The sequence below is a fragment of the Diorhabda sublineata genome, chromosome 11 (assembly GCF_026230105.1).
Source record: "Diorhabda sublineata isolate icDioSubl1.1 chromosome 11, icDioSubl1.1, whole genome shotgun sequence".
Taxonomy (NCBI): Eukaryota; Metazoa; Arthropoda; class Insecta; order Coleoptera; family Chrysomelidae; genus Diorhabda; species Diorhabda sublineata.
This window is the reverse complement of record NC_079484.1, coordinates 8,803,623-8,826,854: the sequence shown is the minus strand read 5'-3', so window position 1 is coordinate 8,826,854 and position 23,232 is coordinate 8,803,623. Positions and strand designations below refer to the sequence as shown.

Sequence of the window (23,232 nt, the reverse complement as noted above, 5' to 3'; positions counted from 1 at the left end):
GAAATTTTATCGATAAAAACGTATAATAATAATTGTGAACTAAGGTACTGAATTTCAAAGGTCAGTAGAGGCGACAAAGGATGAATTTTAAAATAGGTAGAATTGAAAATTGTATTATTAACTTGTTATTGTAATTTGATCAGATAAAAAGTTATATGAAAATAAATTACTACGGAATTGAGAAAAATGAGGATAACGGGGGAGGAAATGAGGATAAAACTAGGATAATGAGGATTTACTTCGTATTGAACAACCAGTAAGGAAAATAATGAGTGTGGCAAGATGACTATACTTTTATGATGACATAGGTACACGAATAATTTAAGAGCTTTATAAACTACAATAGAAAATTATGCATTTTGCAACTAGGACCCTAGTTCGTATGGCCAATTAATAAATATTTTGTCGTAGCAAAAATATTAAAAGTAGGGAATAATATAAACAAAATCAAGAACAAGCCAAAGGTTAAGAGTTAATTGAACCACAACAACTTTTTAAAACTTTTATTTGAAAAAAAGGAGCAATTTTCTGTATACAGCAACTATTTGAGGTTTAATACTACTCTAAATTAAGACAATCCTCTGAAAGTTTCTCGGGTTGCTACCATACAGGATATTCTATTTTATTTGTGATAAAAAAATGAATGGTTCAGATTTTTTCATCCATCTGGTATTTAAAAAATATTCATATTACAAAAAAATCATATTATGACACTAACTCTCTTTAGTGGAACAATATTTTTTCTTCAACGTGTCATAATATTTAGAGCGTTGATTCACCTATTATGTTCACCTAAACGTATTGCTATGTAAGTTTTGAGATATGGCAACACTGTTGTGAATATGTCAAATCTGACATTGCCATCATAAAATTTGACATTTTTAATGGCGAACGTACTCAGAACTTGTTGTCTGACGAGTGCTATTTGAGTTGTTTATAGATAATTGAAACATTAATTTTGGTCAAAAAATGGAGTTAAATCGTAAACATTTTTGTGCGATGATTTTCTATGACGCTTCGACTTTTGGTGAGGAAACCTAACCTAACCATCTCTAGCTACTGTTTCGCTAGTTTTTCGATATCTATCGTAGTCTCACAGGATGAATTTCGTGAGCGTCGTCCAAAATTGGCTGTTGTGTCAGAAAACAACGTAGCGTAAACTGATATTGCAAGATATGTAATTGAGGCATATTTGAGCAAGAGTTTCACTCGCATACATTCAATGTTGCGTAAACATTTGGCTGTCAAAAAGATTTGTTTATGTATAATTTGACAATCTCTCAAAAAAAAGCTCGTCTCGATACAATGCAGAACGGTCAATTCTGAACGGTACACCAACATTTGTTTACCAGAAGAGTTAAAAAAATTCAGGGAAAGAATCGCAGAAAACGAATCATTCTCCATCACCACATCAGTTCAAACAAAAACGTTTTTGAACAGTCAAAACATCGAAATGATATTTCATTCGCCGTACAGTCTTTATTTAGCACCCAATGATGTCGTCTTATTCCCGCAGATCAAAAACAAATTGCGAGTCCAACGTTTTTCTACACCTTAAGAAGCAGTTGAGCGTTCAGAATATATGTTTTGGAGGCACCTCAATCGGAATGGAAGAAATGCTTGGACAATTGTTTCAAACACATGTATTGATCCCAATGGAGAATATTTTAAAAAGCACTAAAGCCATATTCAATTCTAAATAATATTTGTTTTTATTTTTGTATCTCAAAACTTAAGTAGCAACCCTCGAATAATACAAAATCAGTGAGCAAAATATTACGCGATTTTTTACAACCAAACATCGGAAATTGTTAACTTACGTGGAGATTTGAAATTAATGTTAAATAAATAAAATATAGTATCTAGCAGTATATTACTGTAGTAGTAGCTTAGTTAATTTTTTATTTATTAGTTTTATACAAATTTACTTACATTATAGATTCAACTGACTTCGGCTTAACAAAAATAGCAATCGGGTACAATTGCGCCACTTGTAGCCTCTTTATCGCATTGCCGCTAACATCCAGAATGCAGTGCTTGCCCTAAATTGAACAAACAATATTTTATTCATATACATAAACATATTAAAATTGCTGAATATATTAAAAATTTATCTTTTGTGATAAGAACGTTTAGGACATTGTGCTGAGATCTTGTCACAATATTTAATTTCGTTCTAATCTAGCTAGCTTAGACGGCCAAAAAGGAGATATTTTCTAATATTCACAATTCCAAAATATAGATCCTCAACATAATTTTTGTGGAAATTAAAATTTTGATTTTGGTAGATATAGAAGTTGGTGAGATCTTCAGTAAGATCAGAGTTGCAAGTAACATCAACATGAGGAACATCAAGCTCAATACTCTGATCGGTCGTTAGTTGAGAATCAATGCCCAAATGGTAACACGTCCTCTTTTAGGATTATTTTTTGAGGTACCAATCATATTAATACCCTCATATGCTTCTAAAAATCACGTTGAATACTTACGAAAGTAATCTGAGTTTTGAAATTCTGGAAGCTCCTTTGTATTTATTTGATTCAATAATGTACTATGTGGCAATGTAATTCAATATTCGTTTGGGCTTATACAGCCCAGTCTATAAAGTAGTCGTGTGTATGTTGACGTATGCAATGAAATTGATATTGTTATTGAAGTTAGAATCGGATTTTAGAAAAAAATAGTTTTGGATAGTTTATATACAACTTTTAGTATATTTTGTTTATTCAATTCTTTGATCAATATTTATTGAGAAAAAAATTATCGAAAATTAAAAAATTTTGTAGGTAGTTTAAACATTTCAGTAAGGCCGTTATATTGCGTGACGTTATAGGTATAAAATAAACATAGAACATATTATGATATAAAGTAAATACGACAGTCATTCTCTCGGTTATTTTAAAATAAGCGTTATTATTAAACTTTGATTGGTCTGAAAAATGATATATAAATCGTATTTTGTGCCAGGATGTAAAAATACTACGATTCAAACGCCTGAAGTTTTTTTATGATGACATGAAATTGGAATATACAACAAAAATGGTTTGAAAGTGTTGGTCGTTTTGACGATCCTGCGTAATGTAATTAATTTTGTCGCCAGGATCATTTTAATGTAAGTAAGATTAAAATTTAGCTTATTTTAATAAATAGTGTTTGTTCTCAATATTTTCAACTCATTCTCATTCCATATCCTCCTCGTTTTTTCTTTAGTAAAATACTCGTTAACATTTTTTTCTTCCTCTATTTAATCTCTTGGTTTTACGAACATAGATAACAATTTTATTAGCACTTCTTTGGATCCCATTGGTTTTCCTATTAATGGCTAGCATGAGTTATCATATTTCTATTAATATCTGCCACTTTTGTAGAGCACAACTCCCAAATATGTAATATTTTTTACTAAAATGGAAATTGCACATTGAAACAATGTACAAATGAAGCATACACAAATTAGATCTGATTTGCAATTTGCTTAACAGACAAGCTGAGTTCTAAAAACTTCAGAGAAGGAGCATAAGATTTCAACAACCTGGGTAATGATATAAAATAACAAATCATGTTTAATTAGAATATTATTACTACTAATAAAACTTACCTTGTCAGCAACTTCTCGTACAGAAGCAACAGAAGTCCCATACAAATTATCATTGTATTGTCCAGCTTCGATAAATAGGTGGTTTTGAATGTCCCTCTCCATTTGTTCTCTAGATGCAACAAAATGATAATCTCTTCCATCAACTTCATATTCTCGTTTTGGTCTTGTTGTATCTGAAATTGATAAACCAAAATTTCTTCCAGTGTTTGTCAAAATTTGGGAAGATTATATTGCAGACCCTTTTCGGGACGATGAAAGAAGTAAAACACTGATTGGCCCACCGATAACAAAAGAAGACATTCGAAAAGCAGTACAACCGTCAAAGGATAAAAAAGCAGTAGGATCTGATGAACTACCGTCAGAAATTATTAAATTGATTAATAACGATAATATTTCTTTGCTAAAAAATATATTTACAGGGCAGATTTCCCTTAGACTGGCTAAAATCCACTTTCATTCCACTGCTCAAGAAATACAAAGCACATAAATGCAGTGAATATCAACTAATCAGTCTAATGCATTAAAAATCTTTTTGAAAATCCTACATAATCGAATATACAGAAAAATACGAAGCCAAAATCAGAGATACTCAACAATTCGGCTTTAGAAGTGGAATGGGGATAATAAAAGCTCTATTCGATGCCCTTGTGCTTGTCTAGAACTGCCGATACGTACAGAAGGTTGTATTTATCTCTTTTTTTATTACGAAAAGGCATTTGAAAAGGTTCAACATCAAAAATTAATCAAAGTATTAAGTACAACGGATGAAGATGAATGAAATATAAGATGTATTCAAAATTTGTACTGGCCCCAAATTGATCAAGTGTCAAAAGATAAATTAACAACAGATGACATAGCAATTAGAAGAGGAATCAGACTAGGATCTCCACTTTTATTTAATTTCTACCTTGAAGCCATCTTTAGATAGAGGAGTGAAAATAAACAATATTAGATAAGCAAACGACTCAGTTTTAATAGCAGACACTTTCAGGATTTACAGCTCATGATCGACCTAATAAACTGTGTTGGATTGAAGATAAATCGGAAGACGTAAAGTGCCTTATACAGATGTGCAACTCTTGGTAGATGATGCATTGGAGCGGGTAATACGCTACAACTACCTCGGAAGTTGATTGGACGAGGAGTGGGAGAATGAGAGAGGTCAGAGTGAGAATTGAATTGGGCCGCAATTATTATTTAAAATTTATGAGTATTCTCGTGGATAGAAAGATGGTCAGTGTTGCTTTATGGCAAGGAAACATGGAGGCTTAAAAATTCAGAGATTAATAAATTTGAAGCATTTGAAATGTAGACCTATCATCGAATGCTAGGAGTACCTTGGACTGGCTAAGTAACCAATGAAGTGATATTGAAAAGAATGTTAAAAGACAGAGGAATTTTACTTGATATAACAATGAGAAAATAGCTTATTTGGATCACATACTCGGAGGCCCAAAGTATCAATTTATTCAACTTATATTTGACAATCGCTTAAAAAAAAGCTCGTGTCGATTGGTGCAAAGAAATGCTGAAAAGATTCAATCGCGGCGCTTCAAAAAACTTCTATAAGATCGTGACAGGCCAAAACTCATAGATCTATGCATATGAACCCGAAACTAGGCAATGACTGAATGGGTCTTTCAACACCAGCCAAATTCAACAACAGTTGTTTGCTCTTGAAGCACTTCGAAGCAAATGGTCGCCTGGTTTTTCGGAATAATTGCTGTTCGATTAGAGCAATGTACAATGGTCAATTCTGAATGGTACATCAACATTTGTTCACCAACTATGTTGAAAAAAATCAGGGAAATAATCGCAGAAGACGAGGGTAGGATAGATGTAAGCGGGGAATCAGGAGAAAGCAAATATTTAGGCTGAGGAACGTTAGAGAGTGGAAGACCCGCCTCATCGATTTAAAACACATCTGAATTTGTTTTCGCGTTAATTGAGTTTTTACGATAAGATATTAATTTGTAAGATATCGTATGAAATATTATAATAAACTGCATGAAATACAATTATTAACCTATAACCATCCAAATAAATTTCCAGCAGTAAAACCATTAAATTGTTGAATATGTTACCGCAACCGCTGTGATAGTAATTGTAAAATTTCTATGTACACTAGCATAAAGTGTCTATAATCCTTTATTTCAACAAAAGGCAATTAACAGTAAAATTATGGTGATACTCATTTTTAATTTGCACGTGTTCGCTCTCCTAATTAAAACGTTTCAATAATAATGTGTTTGAAATAAAAGTTTTACAGCATCGAGAATAAAAACATGATAAATGAAACGTTCTATTTTTATATTTTTTAAAGGAATAGAACTGACTCTTCTTGCCATTTTTCTGAATTATTTCAATTGGTGAGGGAGTAATTTAATGATAATTATTCAGGTAACTTGCAACCCCTTTTAGGAGTATAACGAGCAATTAGGGAAAATTATGAAAACAATACACTATAATGCACAATTTCATGCAGTAAAAACGTTACTGAAATAATTAGAGAACGTTAAGAGTAGTACACGTATAATAGGAAAGTAACAATGGAAACATACTTGCGGAAAGAGAAATGAAAAAATGAACCTAAAATAGTGAAACGGATGACAATATATTAGACGTACCTAGGCAGAATTTCAACTCGAATTGTAGCGATCATAAATTATGTATGGGAAGTATGAAACGATCAGAAACAGAATGAGAAGAGAAATAAATAAAAAAGTGAAGAATGTTTCTAGTTGGGGATTAAAATGGAAATCGTTGAAACTTTTAAACGATTAAAAAATTAGCAGGCGAAAATAACTGTTCTAAATGTCTACGCGCCATCCGAGGAAGCTAACCACGAAGTCAAAGAGGAATTTTATGTAAAACTAGAAGGGATATGTGAGAAGATACCCAAGAACGATATCAGACTTCAACGCACAAATCGGAATGCAGCAAATAAACGTTCAAATACTTATATCGAGAATATGGACTCATATTGTGCAGGATGCGAAGTCTCATAGAGGAGCAAATGCAGGCTCAGACCATTTCCATTATTTGCAAAGATGAAGATGATGAAACAAATCGTGCAATCCGTAGATGGTACCAAGACAAACTACGAGAGAATCTGTCGCAGTTATATTGAAGAAAATTGGAGAAATATAAAAGAAGCAATAAACGCAGCAAACAGTGTACTGGGGGAGGAAAAGTCCAACAAAGTAAAGCGTGATTTGACAAAAAATACGAGACACATACGAGAATACATGGTTGCAGAGGGTTACAACAAAAAAGTAAACGATCTTACGAGCTACAGACAACAAAACGATACACCAACATGCTGCAGAAGAAAGAAAAGGCACTTGATAAATGTTATGCTAGAAGAAATGAAGGAAAAAAGCAGGAAACTTTTCCACTACATCAGAGCACAAAATACGCCCAAGAAGGTGTTATTAATAATAGAGAGGAATACTAATATCTTGAGGTAGTTGGCCGGCTGAGACAGAAGAAAGCACCGGGAATAGATGACATAACATATGATTTGATGAAGAATGGAGGAGGAAGTCTAATAACAAAAATATACAATATCATCAAAGAAATATGGACTGATCATTCCAATTCTGAAAAAGAAAGACCCAATAACACCCCTAAATAAAATTCTAAGCACTCTTATAAGTAATAGACTAGTGGGATGCATTGAAGGGAAACTCGTAATCGGCAGGGTTTTAACGCCGATGTTTGTTAAGTTTAAAAAGCCTTTTGATAGTACCAACAGGAAATGGATAGAGCAGGTGATTAGTAAATAGAGGATCCCTTCAAAGCTTCTATATTGATAAATATGACGATGAACAAGTCTAAGGCCAAAATTTTGACAGAGGACGGACTAACAGAGGTAATTCCAGAAAAAAGAGGTGTTAGGCTGGAGGGCAATCTGTCGACGACATCTCAAGAGACAGAGTCATAGGTTGGTAGAGACATTATTTCAAAACAGAACGCAGATAGTAGGATCTGCTGATGACCTGGCACTTATATCAAGTGATAAGAAAAACTTTTAATGTTCCAAAAACAAAGTACCTGTTGGTGACTAAGAGAAGGACAAAGAACGAGAGATAATCATTCTGGGAGGATATCAATTCCTAAGAGTGAGAGATTTCGGGTATTAACGACGAAAATAATAAAAGCGTAGAAGTAGCGGAGAGAATCAGAGTGAGAAATAGAGCGAACTGGAAGTGTATGTAGTTTCTAAGGAATGAAGAGCTGAGAACGAACATAAAATTGAAAAAATATTCAGAACAGGAATGAGATAATTCATTACATATGGAGCAGAAATCATGTGTCGGTCGGGGAAGGACGAAGAGAATCTTCAATTAAGACAGAGAAAGATCTCAAGATACTAAGGTTAATGAGCCGCTAGACCAAAAACAAAGTTAAAAAGGTTGATTTAGTGATAGTTAGGTTAGGTTAGGTTAGGTTAGTCCTATGTCGGATGGTAACAGAGTGGAAGCCAACCAAGAAGTCGTCCCAAAACACGCTGGGAACAACAAGTAATATATGATATTGCAGCGGTGAGGATGAGGAACTGAAAACAAATCTTGGAGGATAGAGAGGAGTAGAATAGGATAGTGAGGGAAGCTGCAACAGATTGCAGAGTAAACTAAGAAAATTAAATAAAACGAAAGTTATTAAAATGAAAAATTTTTACAGATGGAATTCTGAAATTTTTGGCTTAAGATCCTGAATGAGCTGACAGGTGATCTACCTTATTTATCAGATCATAGTTTTCCGAAAATCTTATCCAAACTGAATCGGTTATCATGATTTTCTCCATAGCTTATATTTAGTTCATATGATTGTGAATATTTGGTGTGAACTGGATTGTTCGAGAAATGATCTTGATCTGAAAAATTTATGGAATCATTCAAGGGAAAAGGACTGAATATTAAAGCAGCGCAGGACAAATGGGAGAGAAGATAAGTCAAATGCAAGTTTTAATTGGGCAAATGTAAAATATCTTTCTGTGAAAAATCCTTGATTTCTGAAATAAATTATCAAGCAATACATTGTTGACCTGTAATTATTAGAGGAAAGGAAAAAATCTAGAAGCGATTTGTTGATTTGGTAAACAATTTCAACAATAGGGTGAGAAACATTTAATCAACTCATTAAATTGTCACCAAAGTTGATTGAGTGATTTGTCGAATCTTTTGGGGCGAATATCTTTTTTTAATAAATGTAAACTAAGATACTTACGTGGTACACAACTTCCAAACTTATCAGGAAACTCTGATATCAAATCGTCATTAATACGATCTTTAAGAGGACCAAGTACAATAACAGGCCGAGTATAATTTATAAGCAGCTGTTGAACCGGTTCATATGAAAGAACGTTTTCTTCGTTGCCTGAAAAGAACATTAATAACAATTATGTATTTTTTTCTCAATCACGAATTATAATTTTCACCTAATAAGCTTGTATATATTATTTTATATACTTTTTTGAACAATTTGCCAATATTTATAAAAACAAGAAAAATACAATTAAGTTAGTAGAAAGTTTACGTTATTAGAATTCAAGATGTGAATCAAAATTAGTATTAATGCTTCTTTGATGTTATGTAATTTTCATAAAACAAATACTAAAAAGGCAAATTCCTCAATTGACAATACGTGAGCTTTTTAGTTATTGAAAAAGAAACTGTTGTTAGTAGTTTAACATTTTAGATACACGAAGATGATCCCAGTAGTACCTGGCCTAAGATCGAGATGGCAATAGTTGCTTGAAAAATACCACTGTATTAGAAAGTACACAGTCTATACAGCATTTACTTCAAGTTTGAAGGCGCCATGTAGTTTAATATTTGTTTGGTAGCCATCAATAGTGAACATTTTTAGTGAATTCGTAAACATGATCGTTACGTGAAAGGCTTTAGCTCAACCAATATAAAAGCTGTACTAGATTCTACTCTACTCTGAGTAGGACTGCTCCTTCGATATTAAACGAAAAAGGAAAAACTATCAACGGCTAGTATTATGCGAACTTATTGCAACATTTGAGCGAAGAAATTAAGCAAAAATGGCCAAGAAGAAAGTGTTTTATCAAGGCAATGCACTAGCTCACACATCTGTTATTGCAATTACCAAACTTCATGAATTAAAGTTTGAATTGCTACCTCATGCACCCTATTCGCCAGATTTAGCCCCCTCGGATTATTTTATCTAAACAGACTAGAAAAATGGTTAGGTGGTCAAAGATTTTCCAACAATGAAGAGATGATGTCGGCAGTTAATGGCTATTTTGAATAGCTCGACGATTCTTATTATGAAGCTTATTGAACATCACTGGGTAAGTGTAAGGAGGTAAAAGGAAGTCACGTTGAAAAATAATTATATTTTTTTCAAAAATTTTTGTATTTTCTTTATTGGGCCAAGTACTTCTGGGACCATCTCGTATCTACACTATAAGCTAAAAATTTTCATCATTCATATTATTAATACTAAGAAAACTAGACTATTGTGTATTGTAGTAAGCATAATTATTTAAATGCTATACACTGGATTGTTTAAAATGATAAAAAATAATAAAAAAAAATCTCAAAAATATGAATTAGTGCAAAAGGAGTTGATTAAACTATAACACTAAAAATTATTCTCAAATAATCTGACTGTTTGTTATGTAATTGTTCTTTGATTATTTATGAAGTACTAAAATTAAATAATCCATTTATTATTATCAATTTTATTCTATATATTTTTAATATACGTATATACAGGACGTATCAATCTTACGACAAACTTCGGTCGGGGGTTTATCAAGAGATATCAAAGAATAAAATTAAGAGAAATATAAAGAAATTTAAGAGTTTAAAAATAAATTGTAATAATACAATATCAGAATAGCTCTGTAAACTATAAAATGTTCATTTTTTTGGCATTCGTTAGTTATTTTTTATGTCAGTTGCAGTTGGGAATAATAATAGCATGTATAATTTGATTTTTCAAAACCAAAAATCAAAAAAAAGGTGATGCCGTCTCTAGGATTGATAGAAAACTGAAAAATATTTTGTGATTGCTCAGTAAAAAAATTTTGCCACAACTACTGATATTGTATTTAGGTTTTATAAGAATATGTTTTGGAAGCTGATACATCCAATGAATTATAATTTTAATTAATAACTTTATCAATACTTTATACCAGCATTACTTCATAATTTTCAGATAAAAATATTCCGAAAACGGTACATAGTATCTAGTTTTATCATGAGTACTCTTTGGTGTAAAATTAAACGATGTTTAAGTTTACTTGAAATGTTGCTTAATAAATCTAATATTGAAAAAGTTAAGTTCAATAATACTTGGTACAAACCGTGTAACTAGCGCCTTCTATGAGAGTCAGACATAAAACAAATTCATACACACACACACACACACACAAACAAGTAAATCCCAAATATTCCAATAAGTGAAAAACCAAGAGTTTTACTCGAGAAAGATCAGAAAGAGTGGAAGGTAGAGTCGCGGTTTCGTAAGAAAATAACCATATACTTCAAAGATTACCGTATCGCGGTTATTAATGAGAGAGTCATTGTTATAGATGATGAAAAATACTTCACACTTGCCAATTCCGAAATCAAAGTTGTTTGTTGTTTATTTTTGAATGAACAATATTAAAGAGTGCCCTAACTAAGTAAAATATATCGTAAATTTCGCTGATAAAGTTCTGGGCTGGTGTGCAATTTCAACAAGAGGGATATCCAAACCCCAGAGGGAAGCTGCAGATTCTGAAAGGTATATTAACAACTGCCTCACTAAATTCGTTGATTTTGTACGTCAGCATCACTTTCGAGACGATAAAATGTTTTGATAGAATTTATTATTATGATAGCCCCTCTAATTTACCACAGGCACGTCTAATTGAAGTTTTTTTGGACTTCTATCTCGCAAAGTGTATAATGGAGAGTGGCAAGCCGAAAATGAGGGAAAATTTCATAAAAATAGGCGAAACAGATGTTTAAGTTGTCCAAGACCTAATGAGAGACGTTCGCAGAAAATGAGGTCTAGTTGGGGAGCACTGGACCCTCCTTTTTTTAAGTTATTAACTTTGTCGGTTCTAACCCCTTCATATTAGCAAATAAGAAAAGTTTCGTTAAAGATAAATTTTGTACCTAAACTCTTGAATGTATAATGTAACATAACTTTACATTAAAATTTTAAAAAAAAAGCACTCACAATTCGGTGTAATATAGAGGGGTTCTTATATAAAAAATCATGTTTGATTTGTAACGGTATAGTTAGAGATAATTCTAAATATGGACCTTAACGAAATCTATAGTCTATTTCAAAAACATTTTTTGAATTTCTCCATTATAACCCACACATCGAAGTTTTTCGTAAGAATGGTACACTTTACATATTCATACTTTAAATAAATTCTAGAGCATTGTAGAATAATGACGTCGTCTTCAGATTTTAACTAAATAGATAGATAGAATCTCATATTTTGGACCTCTTATAATGTGGCTAAAATATTGAAATTATCTTGTTTCCACTTCATGAAGGACCTCTACGTCCTTCCTCATTCTTTTCAGAACATCTTCATCAGTCACATGACTTGTCCATGATATTCTCATTATTTTTCGCTCACAAAATGTTTGGAGGATCCAAGGTTCTAAGCTATACAAGAGGACTGGGAATACGTAGCACTTGAGCATCTGCGTTCTGAGCTCAAAACTCGGGTCGGGGCTACAGAGAATCTTCTTCATCTTCATAAACGGGCTTTCTCGATTCGAATTCTCAGTTCTAAACAGTAATCCACGCAGCACTCAAAACTTTTAACCAGCTAGTCATACCATTCGACTCTTTCTAGTCTTTCGCCTTATATATTCAGTTGTTCATTGGGCGCCTCAGATTTGATAACAATTATATATTTGGTCTTCTTAATGTTAAATCTCAGATCATATTCTCGACTAACTTTGGTGATATTATTCAACATGTTTCGTTTCAGGCGAGAAGTACTGGGTCGTCTGCACAGCGCAGATTGTTCAGTAGAGTGCAGTTAACTCTATTTCGCCGTCATCATTTTTGAGTGCTTTGTTGAAGATTTTCTCAGAGTAGACATTGAAAAGGAGTGGAAAGAAATAAATCCCTATCTGATTCTTAGCTTTATTTCTACGTCAGTTTGGACTGTATGCAATCAGTCGCAGTTTTATTAAGATACAGTTTGGTTATTATTTGTATATATCTCTTGTGTCAAAGTTTTTCCGTTCAATTAATTGTTTGTGTCTCACTTTATCAAATGACTTATTATAATTGATAAAACAGAAGTATACATTTTGGTTGACATCAAGACATTGAAGGCAAACAAACCATCCCTTGTGCCCAAACCATTTCTAAAGTCGAACTGTGTAACTCTGGTATATCTTCTTCCAGATTTTTATCAATCCTTTGGTGGATTACTTTGAGAAAGACCTTTAGCGGGTGCTCATTAGGCTAATAGTACGGTGGTCTTCGCATTTTTTGTCATTATGTTTTTTTGTGTTGTAACCTACGTTGAATGAAGCCATACCCTTGGTATTGCTACTGTTGCCTAGATCTTATAAACAGGGAGGTTATCTCATCTAGATATTGTTTCTCAATTAGCTTTAAAGCATCTGTAGATGAGTCGTCGGGACACTCTAATTGTGAGTATTGGTAATAGCGTTTTCAATCGGAATATAATCATCATTTCGAGAAATTTCTTAGTGTTTTTAACTAAGATATGTAGGAAAATAATATTTATTTCCTATAATATCCGATTTCATGATTTAAAAATTATAGAAATTTGAGTTAAAAACGTATTCAGGACGTCCTCCATTCTCGATCAGTTATGAAACCGTAAGCACTGTTAATTGGTTGAATAATCTATTTACGAATATATGGATAAGTAGAGGCTTTATGATACAACCTCTCCCAATTTTATATAATTGCAAAGCTTGTTTATCTATATAGGACAAAAGAAGTTTTATACTATTCCGTCAGTCGCGCTACGGATAACTGAATGGACAAAAATCATAGGCCTTATGGTGGAAAAAAAGAGATAAAACGAGGAGACACTCTAAGCCCACTATTGTTCATTCTAACAATGGATGAAATACTAAATAATGTAAAGAAATGAACGAGACACCTACAAAAAAACAAATAGCAGATATAAAAGAAAGCGAAGGCAACAGACAATAAAACAAATGATGATACTAGCACAGGACAGGAAATTATAGATGAAATGGGTAAATGAATAATAAATACATTTCCAACGACCTAGAGAGGACAAAAGAAGTAATGAGAAGAAGAAAAAGAAGAAACTTAGGTCAGAATTATTTTACCTCATACAAACTGATGAATAAACAGCTAACTAAATAAACAATAGAATGTATCACCAAGTTGCAAACAAAACTAGATAGATATGAAAAAACATTTGGTCTCATTAAATTTAGCACCGTTGCAATTTTGGGAACCTTAAGCGCGCGTTTCAAAAACCTCCATCTCCACTTCTGTCTTGAAACTACTGAAGATCGATGTCCTTTGAAAAGCTAATCAACTAGTGTCCAGCCTGGTAACAGAGATTAAGAGTGCCAGACTAAGATGGCTTAGTCACGTCGTACGGATACCGGAGGGTCAAACTTGCATACTGGAGGGTCAAACTTGCATACCGGCAAAAACTGTATAAGAACCACGTATAAGAAATGGCGGAGAAAAGTATAATAAGGAGAAGAATGGAGGACAGTTGTCCGGGAGGTAAAGGTTCTAAAGTTCTAAAGAAAACATATTTAACTGGGGCATTTTATGTATCGTATGACAAATTGCGACGATAACATTCTCTTCAATTACTTAAGAATGACCACAAGTACTTTCGATTCTTGGCTGTGTCGCTTAGTAGATGCGATTAGACGTTAAGACATGAACATGAGGACGTGCATTCCACCAATTGAAATGTCTGATTTTCATATTCTTCTAAAGTTTTATTCTACAAAAATATTTTACTCTGTGAGCACTGCGACTAAAAAGGCTATAGCCATAAACTTTGTCGGAATCGATCAAGCGATGTCGTGTGGAGAAGCAGCGATTTAAAGATCATAGCAGTAACTTCATCTCGGATCTCGGAGTTGGATGCAATGGACAAACGTTTTAGTCTTAGATGACGATAACCTAAACGCAGCTGGTTATCTTCAATAACTTAACCATTTTCAAACAGATAAACAAGATAATAAGCGTTCTCATAAGGTGAGAACTGCGACAAATGTTTTTAGAAGAAGCTGACGTTGTTGTCCTTCCATCGTTTTATTGAACATGTACGGTAAGGGAATTTAAAACACCATCCACAGGGCATGCCTCGTTAATTACGTGAAAGTGTAACAGTTTAAGCTTATCAAACTTTTGAATTACACAAGAAGCAAACATAATATAGTCCTAACATTATTAAATTATAGGTTCATCATTTTCGTAATTAATTTGGAGTACCAACATTATTTTAAAGGACGTAAGCATGTTTTGGAAAACATTAGGTACTGTAAAATATAAGAGATGGCATAATTAAAATATACGTGATGTGAAAAGGTTCTCATGTTGTTTAAATGATCCCGACCTTACAGAACCAATAAATATGGTGGCGGAGCAGCTTTTAAATCTTTTTATCATCAAATTTTGTAAATATTTCAATAGAATAATTGATCAACAAAATCTGTCAGTATACTGAGTTCAAGAATTTTTAGATAAATATCTATTGACAATATTTTTTGAGTAAATACACTATAGTTAGGTTTCTTAGCTGCTACTTCAAAAACATTCACAATAGTCAATTTTTTCCTAAGTAAAAAGCTAAAATATGTTGAAAAGTCACTAAGGAATATAACAACATTTTTCCCTTAAAAATAATAACACGTAATATGGTAAGAAGATATAATATTCTGATAAAAAAATCTAGTCTAGTAATTTTATTCATAATAATTTATTAAGACGTGTTATTATTTAGGGAAATCATATTTGTTAAAATCGGTTTAAAAAGAAATACTTTGTATCACATAAATAAAAAAAAATGCAAATAGGCAAATAAAATAAAAAAATTCCTACTCACGTACAACGCAAAGTACGTCTAAATCTATGTTTTAAATGCATGTCTGCTAATTATTTTTTAAATATGAAAAAAAATACATTATGCACATACGCTCTAAAAATGTGGCTGCTAATATTGCTACTTCAAATAATGTGACACACGATTCTAAATTATAATTTTATACAATCTCAAAATCTAAATGACAAGAATAACTCCAACCGCGGGATCCACGATAATCTGGAAGGAATAGCTCATGCTGTTGACCTCCGTCAAATAATACAAATCGTTGTGGTTTGTAAATGTTGGGGAAGGAAGTAATGCGGCATTATTAGTTGGAAAATAAAATCCCAAGTTGATAGAAAAAAAAATAAGTACAAAAACCAGGTAACAGGTAAATATGCTTAGTTTATTAATCCTAATGCCTTTCTACTTTCATGTATCAGGCTTGGAGTTAAATCATTTCCATTAGTTCCTATCCTGTGTCACTTGGATGACGGAAATATATTGTAAAAGATCTCAAATATATTGGTACCGAAAATTGGGTGGATGTTGTGAAAAATGTAATTGATGTACATTGTTTTAAATTCATACCCAATGCCGAATATATGAAATTTCTTGTTTTTTATTTTGCAAAAACAATGTGAGTCAACCCCTTTCCCAAATTTCTAGAATTATATTAAATCTAACTTTCTCATCAATTTTCTAAACTTGAACACTCGATTGCGATAATTCTTGTTCATATTCACGTAAAATATTCTTTCCATAAAGTTATTTCATTATTACAGCGCAGTAGTCACTTTTTTGTATAATCACTTCTTTTATTTGAAAGAATCGCAATTCGGATACTTTAAAATAGCAGTTCTGATTTGTAAAAGCTCAGGCCTTCCTGAGAAAAGGAGGAAAAATTAAATTTGAATAAATTTGAGGTGATATAAATCTTTGTACTCGCAGTTATTGTGTATGTTGCAGTAACTGTACAAAATTATACTCCAGAAACATAAGTGCAGTTGAACAATGGTTCCAGGAATATGCTCCCAAACAAGAAAAGCCGTTTTTTGACAATTAATACCATAGCCACAGAGATTTGGGTTCCAAAGGTATATTATTGATTATTTCGAATAAGGGATAACTGACTAATATCATGTATTCCTCGCAATCTTATTTCTCGTTTGTCTCCTTTCATCTTAATTTCTTCTATCCAGTTTCTCATCGGTATTCCTTACTTGTTTTTGTAAGTTCGTGTTTCATATATTTTCCGTATTAATCAATTAAATTTTTTGTCCTATAATATTTTTTTGTTTCTATGTGTCTTATGTTTCTGATCTAAATGTCAATATGGATACGGCTACTTCATTCAGCAGCGAAATGGAATAAATAAATGATGGCATGTTGAGAAAATCTCACGTCGATTTGTATTTTTAAATGCGTATTTTTCAATTATACAGGGTGGGTCATGTGACAGTGACCAATAACAACTGTCTTATTTTAAATGCAACCCTCTGTTTATTATTTATTTTTCGAGTTCTTCAGAAAATTGTAGACACGGTTCATGTACGATATGTGTCCTATATTTATATTCGACAGTTTCAGAAATATCAAGTGATTTCAGGTTTACTACGAAAATTAACATTAAAATAAATTATTTGAATCTCACAAATTCACTACATTACACTAAAAACCTCATAAGTAATACTGATTATTTCTTAATAAAGTAAAAAAAAACGAAAAACATTAACAGGTCAATGCAGGAATTAATGTTAATTTTATATAGAAACGTCTTCTAACGTTATTCAACATCTCAGACGTGACTGATATAATTGCAAGTCGTTTTAAGTCATCTAAATTAGGGGTTTCAGTTTTTACACTACTTTTTACATATCTCCACACAAAGATGTATAATGGCGTCAGATCAGGAGAACGTAATAGCCATTCTTTCCATCCGCGCCTCTCTATCCATCAATTAGGAAAAATTGACATTAATATTAACAATGGGACGGTGCTCACAGGAACTTTATGGTTTACTGGATCAGAATATAAGTTTGTCCAAGTTGGCACGACATTATTTTTTTTTTGGATATCTATGTTCTCCTCTCATCAGCAAACAAATCATCTTCTAATTTGATTACTATCTAATATTTTCATCATTTATTCACAAAACGACGTTCTCCTATCGAAATCATCCCTCTTGAGCTTCTGAGTTAGTATCATTTTATATCATTTTTAACGTTGAACAGTGGGGCTGCTGTTTTTCGACCAGAATTATGTGGGTTTTCTTAAAACTCGTTCATAATATCCAATTTCGTATCATCACTTCCTTTGGCTGGCTGCTACTGTTATACAGGCAGACAACAAGTTGCTAAGGCTACGAGTTTTAAAGGGAACAAACAAATTTTTTTTATTGTATTTTTTTCAATTCATATCAGTAGAAATAAACGCTGGAATAGTTTTTGCATACTTTCTAAATATCAACAGCTAAACGATAAATAAGTATATAGTTTTTGTAAAATATTTTTTCGCAACAGTTAAAAGATAGGTGTCGAACATTTTGCATTTGAAAATACAAATCGCCCTCATTTATTTATTAACAATTTTATTACATTTTTTTATACTGAATACCACTCACAATTACAGTATCTCACGCGTGTTTCGATAACCAAGTTATAGTTTTCAGAGACTCAAGGTAAACTAAAGTCTAATGCATTGATTTACCTATCTTTTACTAAATTTTCTCACCAATAAACCTTCTCCCGCGAATTAATTCCAGCGGGAATAAATCCTTGACGGGCATTTTCACATTCATTCCTTGACTACTAATCTATAGAGTGAGCTGTAATGTATTGGACCTTTGTCTCTAATTAAGCTACTCTTACATCTATCAATTTTCAATATTATTGGATATATTTCTTAACAATTTTATATTATTAATATTTATGTCTTGCTTGTGACTGGCAGCGTGATCGGCAATATCTGATTTTCCGGTTCGTCCATATTTCAAATGAGCTATGTGCTCTTTAAACCGCACAATAACGGAACTCTTAGTCTGACCAATATACTACCATACAAAAAAATGTATGGAACAAAACTATTTCCAGTACAACGAAATCTACAAGCAAGAAAAAGGGACAGCAATGGGCAATTGCCTATCACCGTTTATAGCTGAACTGTTCCTGAGTCCTTTTGAAATGCAAATCAGTCAAGAGTTTCAGTATTTTACCAGGGTATAATACAGATATATGGATGATATTTTCGCCATATTCAATAAGAATTCGTTTTGAAACTCAACAGAAAATAATGGACAGTTACCATTTTTTGATACTTTAGTAATTAGGAATAGTAATAGGCTATAATTTGATGTATTTAGCAAAAACACCGCTACGTGCAGGTGGCTGATTCTTTGCATTGTACCCAACATATTCCTGGTACATCGGTTAATCCACTTTCCACTCACCATGGAGAGATTCAATAAGGAAAAGACCTTTATTGAGGATGTACCTGTACTCAACGGTTATGATAAAAGAATTGTGAATAGGTTAATCAATCATTATAGTATAAGGAAATTTCTATGTGAAACCACTTTTTTCCAAACCCAAATGAAAAACAAGAAAAAATTGCTCTGATACCTTTCAATCCACTTTATACAAAAGGATTGGAAGGAATATTTAACAGAGTGGGTTTTAAATTTGGTTTATAAATCCAACAATACATTAAAACAATTGCTGGGCAATCCTAATGATAAAATACCAAATTTGGTCCACTCGATAATTTAGTAGTCAAGGAATTAATGTCCGCCAAGGAGTTTTTCCCGCTGGAATTAATTTAGAAGGTTTATTGTTGGAATAATTTAGTATAAAATGGGTAAGTCAAGTTATTAGATTTTAGTTTACCTTGAGTCTCTGAAGACGATAACTTGGTTATCGAAATGTCGAAATGAGCGTCAGACAGTGTAATTGTTAGTGTTGGTGTAGTGGAGGTATAAGCAATGTATTCAGTATCAGTTTTAACAAAAATATCGGAGAAAAAACCGTCGCAATAAAATTTATTAATTCGAAAAAAATATTTATTGTCACTAAGCAGTAGCTGATACTTCGAAAACGATACAAAAATTCCAAAATCGTATACATTTGTTAGTATTATTACCAAAATATGACCGAACAGTTATTCAACTCATAGTGTTAAGATATGTCTTTTTTTTTCTACTTTCTACTTCTTTCATTCATATTATTTTTAAGTGAACAATTTTGAACAGAAACTATTTGATGAGGTAGTTAAGAAATTTTCATCCACTAAAAGTGAAAGTAATATACTTTTCTAAGTTACTAAGACTATGTTATCTAATATTTTTTGGATATACAACGAAAAATTAAATTTTTCTAATTGTTCGTCACACTATTTGAGGATCGCAAACAGGTAAATGAATATGAAATATGAAAGACGATAAGATCTGTTATCTACAAAAAGTATATGGATCACATATTTATTAGTGAGACGACGTAAACAAATTTTAACTGTTGTCCATTAGTGATGTGAACGAATGGAAAATTGCTAAGCCAATTTAGTAAACGATACCCAAATTTAAAAAAAAACTACGTTAGATCTTCAGACTGTTAAGGAATGAATTTGATATCGTGGTATAACATTACAATTACGTGATATGATTTAAAATATTTTGTAGTTGATAAACGGTACTACAAATTTTTGAATAAATGACAACGACTCAATCTTTTTAACATGCTTTTATTATAGTATCTATAATTTTATGTAAGAGAGATCAATGCCAAACAAACTACGGTCATTTAAATTGTAGTATACAAGAATCTGAATATTTCCTAAAATTTTTATGAATGTACCTGAGGTAATATAAGTTTTTGGTCTTTTCTTACTTTGCAAGGTATTTATACTGAATAGTTTAGTTTGGTTGCAATTTGCAAGCTGCAATGTGCAGTCTGTTGTGAATTCTAGTGTGATTATGGAAAATTTCTTCAATTATTAATGAAAAAACATCAATATTTGATTGTTTTAAAGTGTTGAGAATACAGGGGAATTAGAAGTACGTTTGCAGGAAATTGCATTTAGAAAATGCCAAAATTGGGTGCTTTTAGGTGCTAATTAGGTGCCAAGTTCAAAAATCAGGTGCTCTGTAATTTTCACAGCAACGGAATACTCAAAGTTGCGGTGTTAGGAAAACGAGATGCTAGCAACGCAATGAAAATTATTACAATACATTAATTGTTGATATAATAAAATACGATGCTTATTAGGTACTGAAGAGTCAATATCGTGAAAGTGTCCGAAAAATTAATAAACGAGTTAATTTCCGTGTCAGGTATATCCAAAATTAAAATCGATACTCAATCAAACATCAACTAAGTACAAACATTAATTGCTAATTAGATGCTTGTGGGAAATTTAGATGTAAAAAATCATATGCGAACAGGAGAAAAATTCAGGGTACCTGATACTACTATAAAAAAGGCAAAATATAAAATGAAGTTTTAAAATGCTGAATAGTTAAATGCTTTAACGGAAAAAAGAAAACATTCCAATACATTCAACTTTATGCGTGATAAAAGCCATAGAGCTGCCATGAGTTATGCAATACGTCCAGGGGATGATTTTTTAGCTACTAAAACTTAGTACATCAGGCAAAGTATGTAGAAATTATATTTCTCGACTGTCTCCTGATGATTTAGTGAGTAATTAATTAACACCTAATTTTATGTCAGTTTTTAAAATGGAAAAGACCTACTAGGACTTAGTACATCAGACATAGCGGTTTTAAGTTCTCTAAATACTTTAAAAATGATATTTCTCGACTGTCTCCTAATTATTTAGTGAGCACCTAACCAGCACTTAATGTTATGTCAATTTCCAAAATTAAAAAATCTTACTAGGACTTAGTACATCAGGCTTGGTGATTTTAAGGACTCCAAACACTGTAGCAATGATATTTCTTAACTGTCTTCTGATGATTTAGTGAATAATTAATTAACACCTAATTTTATATCAGTTTTTAAAATGGAAAAATCCTACTAGGACTTAGTACATCAGGCATAGCGGTTTTAAGTTCTCTAAATACTTTAAAAATGATATTTCTCGACTGTCTCCTAATTATTTAGTGAGCACCTAATCAACACTTAATGTTATGTCAATTTCCAAAATTAAAAAATCTTACTAGGACTTAGTACATCAGGCTTGGTGATTTTAAGGACTCCAAACACTGTAGCAATGATATTTCTTAACTGTCTTCTGATGATTTAGTGAATAATTAATTAACACCTAATTTTATATCAGTTTTTAAAATGGAAAAATCCTACTAGGACTTAGTACATCAGGCATAGCGGTTTTAAGTTCTCTAAATACTTTAAAAATGATATTTCTCGACTGTCTCCTAATTATTTAGTGAGCACCTAATCAACACTTAATGTTATGTCAATTTCCAAAATTAAAAAATCCTACTAGGACTTGGTACATCAGGCATGGTGGTGTAAGGTCTCCAACCACTGTAGAAATGATATTTCTCGACTGTCTTCTGATTATTTATTGAATACTTAATTAGCACTTCATTCTCTAATAGTTTCAAAGATAAAAAAATGATCCCCTCGACGTATTGTATAATTCATGGCAGCTATATGGTTTTTATCACCCATAAAGTTGAATGTATTGAAATGTTTTCTTTTTTCCGTTAAAGCATTTAACTAGCATTTAAATATTCAGCATTTTTAAAATTTATTTCATATTTTGAAATTTTTATAGTAGTATCAGGTACTCTGAATTTTTCTCCCATTCACATATGATTTTCGTCATCTAAATTTCCCACAAGCACCTAATGTTCCTGCTTAGTTGTACCTGATTGAGTATTGATCTTAATTTTAGAGATAGCTGATTTTTAGATTCGTTATCTCACGGAAATTAACTCGTTTATTAATGATTTGGGCACTTTCATATTGACTCTTTAGTACCTAATAAGCACCTAATATTATTACCTCAACAATCAATGTATTGTAATTATTTTCATTGAGTTGCTAGTATCACGTTTTCCTAACACCACAACTTTGAGTATTCCGTTACTATAAAAATTACAGAACACCTAATTTTTAAACTTGACACTAGCACCTAAAAAGCACCTTATTTTTGATATTTTCTAAATGTCATTGCTGGCGAGACGGAGCTTAAAAAAGTGGCAAGTTTAAAACAGCACGAAAACAGAAAAACCAAAATTTCAAGGTACACCAAACAGTGACACGTTGTGGATGCATTTGTTTTTAAACAATCACATGTGGGTTCTCAGTACCCAAAAATTGGAAATTTTTGCGATTAACAAACCCATTAAGGTAAAAAACTGTTTTTGCTCGAAAAATCAGCATCCATTTGTTGATGCCCTATAATCCATTAAACAAACTTTCTTCATTATGCTTGGTCATTAGTCCCTAAAACTAAGGCGCTTACCATCGTTAGCTACATAAATGTAGATACGTATGTGTTGGAATCGAGCACTAGAGGCGCAGCGAAAACTTATTAGGAGCAAATCGAAAAATAATAGTAATGCCTCGGCTGGCTATTTTTGCGCTCCCCA

At 32.2% G+C, this 23,232-nt stretch overlaps 1 protein-coding gene across 14 annotated transcripts in view; it reads right to left on the bottom strand.

Moving 5' to 3' along the window:
• LOC130450233 (disks large 1 tumor suppressor protein) overlaps positions 1–23,232 on the bottom strand; it is a 1,338,131-nt gene that overhangs the window by 4,847 nt on the left and 1,310,052 nt on the right. For all 14 annotated transcript variants that reach the window (XM_056788522.1, XM_056788521.1, XM_056788509.1 and 11 more), the window contains 3 exons: positions 8,828–8,977; positions 3,596–3,768; positions 1,933–2,042 (listed from right to left, as the gene is read on the bottom strand). In XM_056788522.1, the coding sequence (XP_056644500.1) occupies positions 1,933–2,042; positions 3,596–3,768; positions 8,828–8,977 (433 nt within the window). The remainder of the gene's footprint in view (positions 1–1,932; positions 2,043–3,595; positions 3,769–8,827; positions 8,978–23,232) is intronic.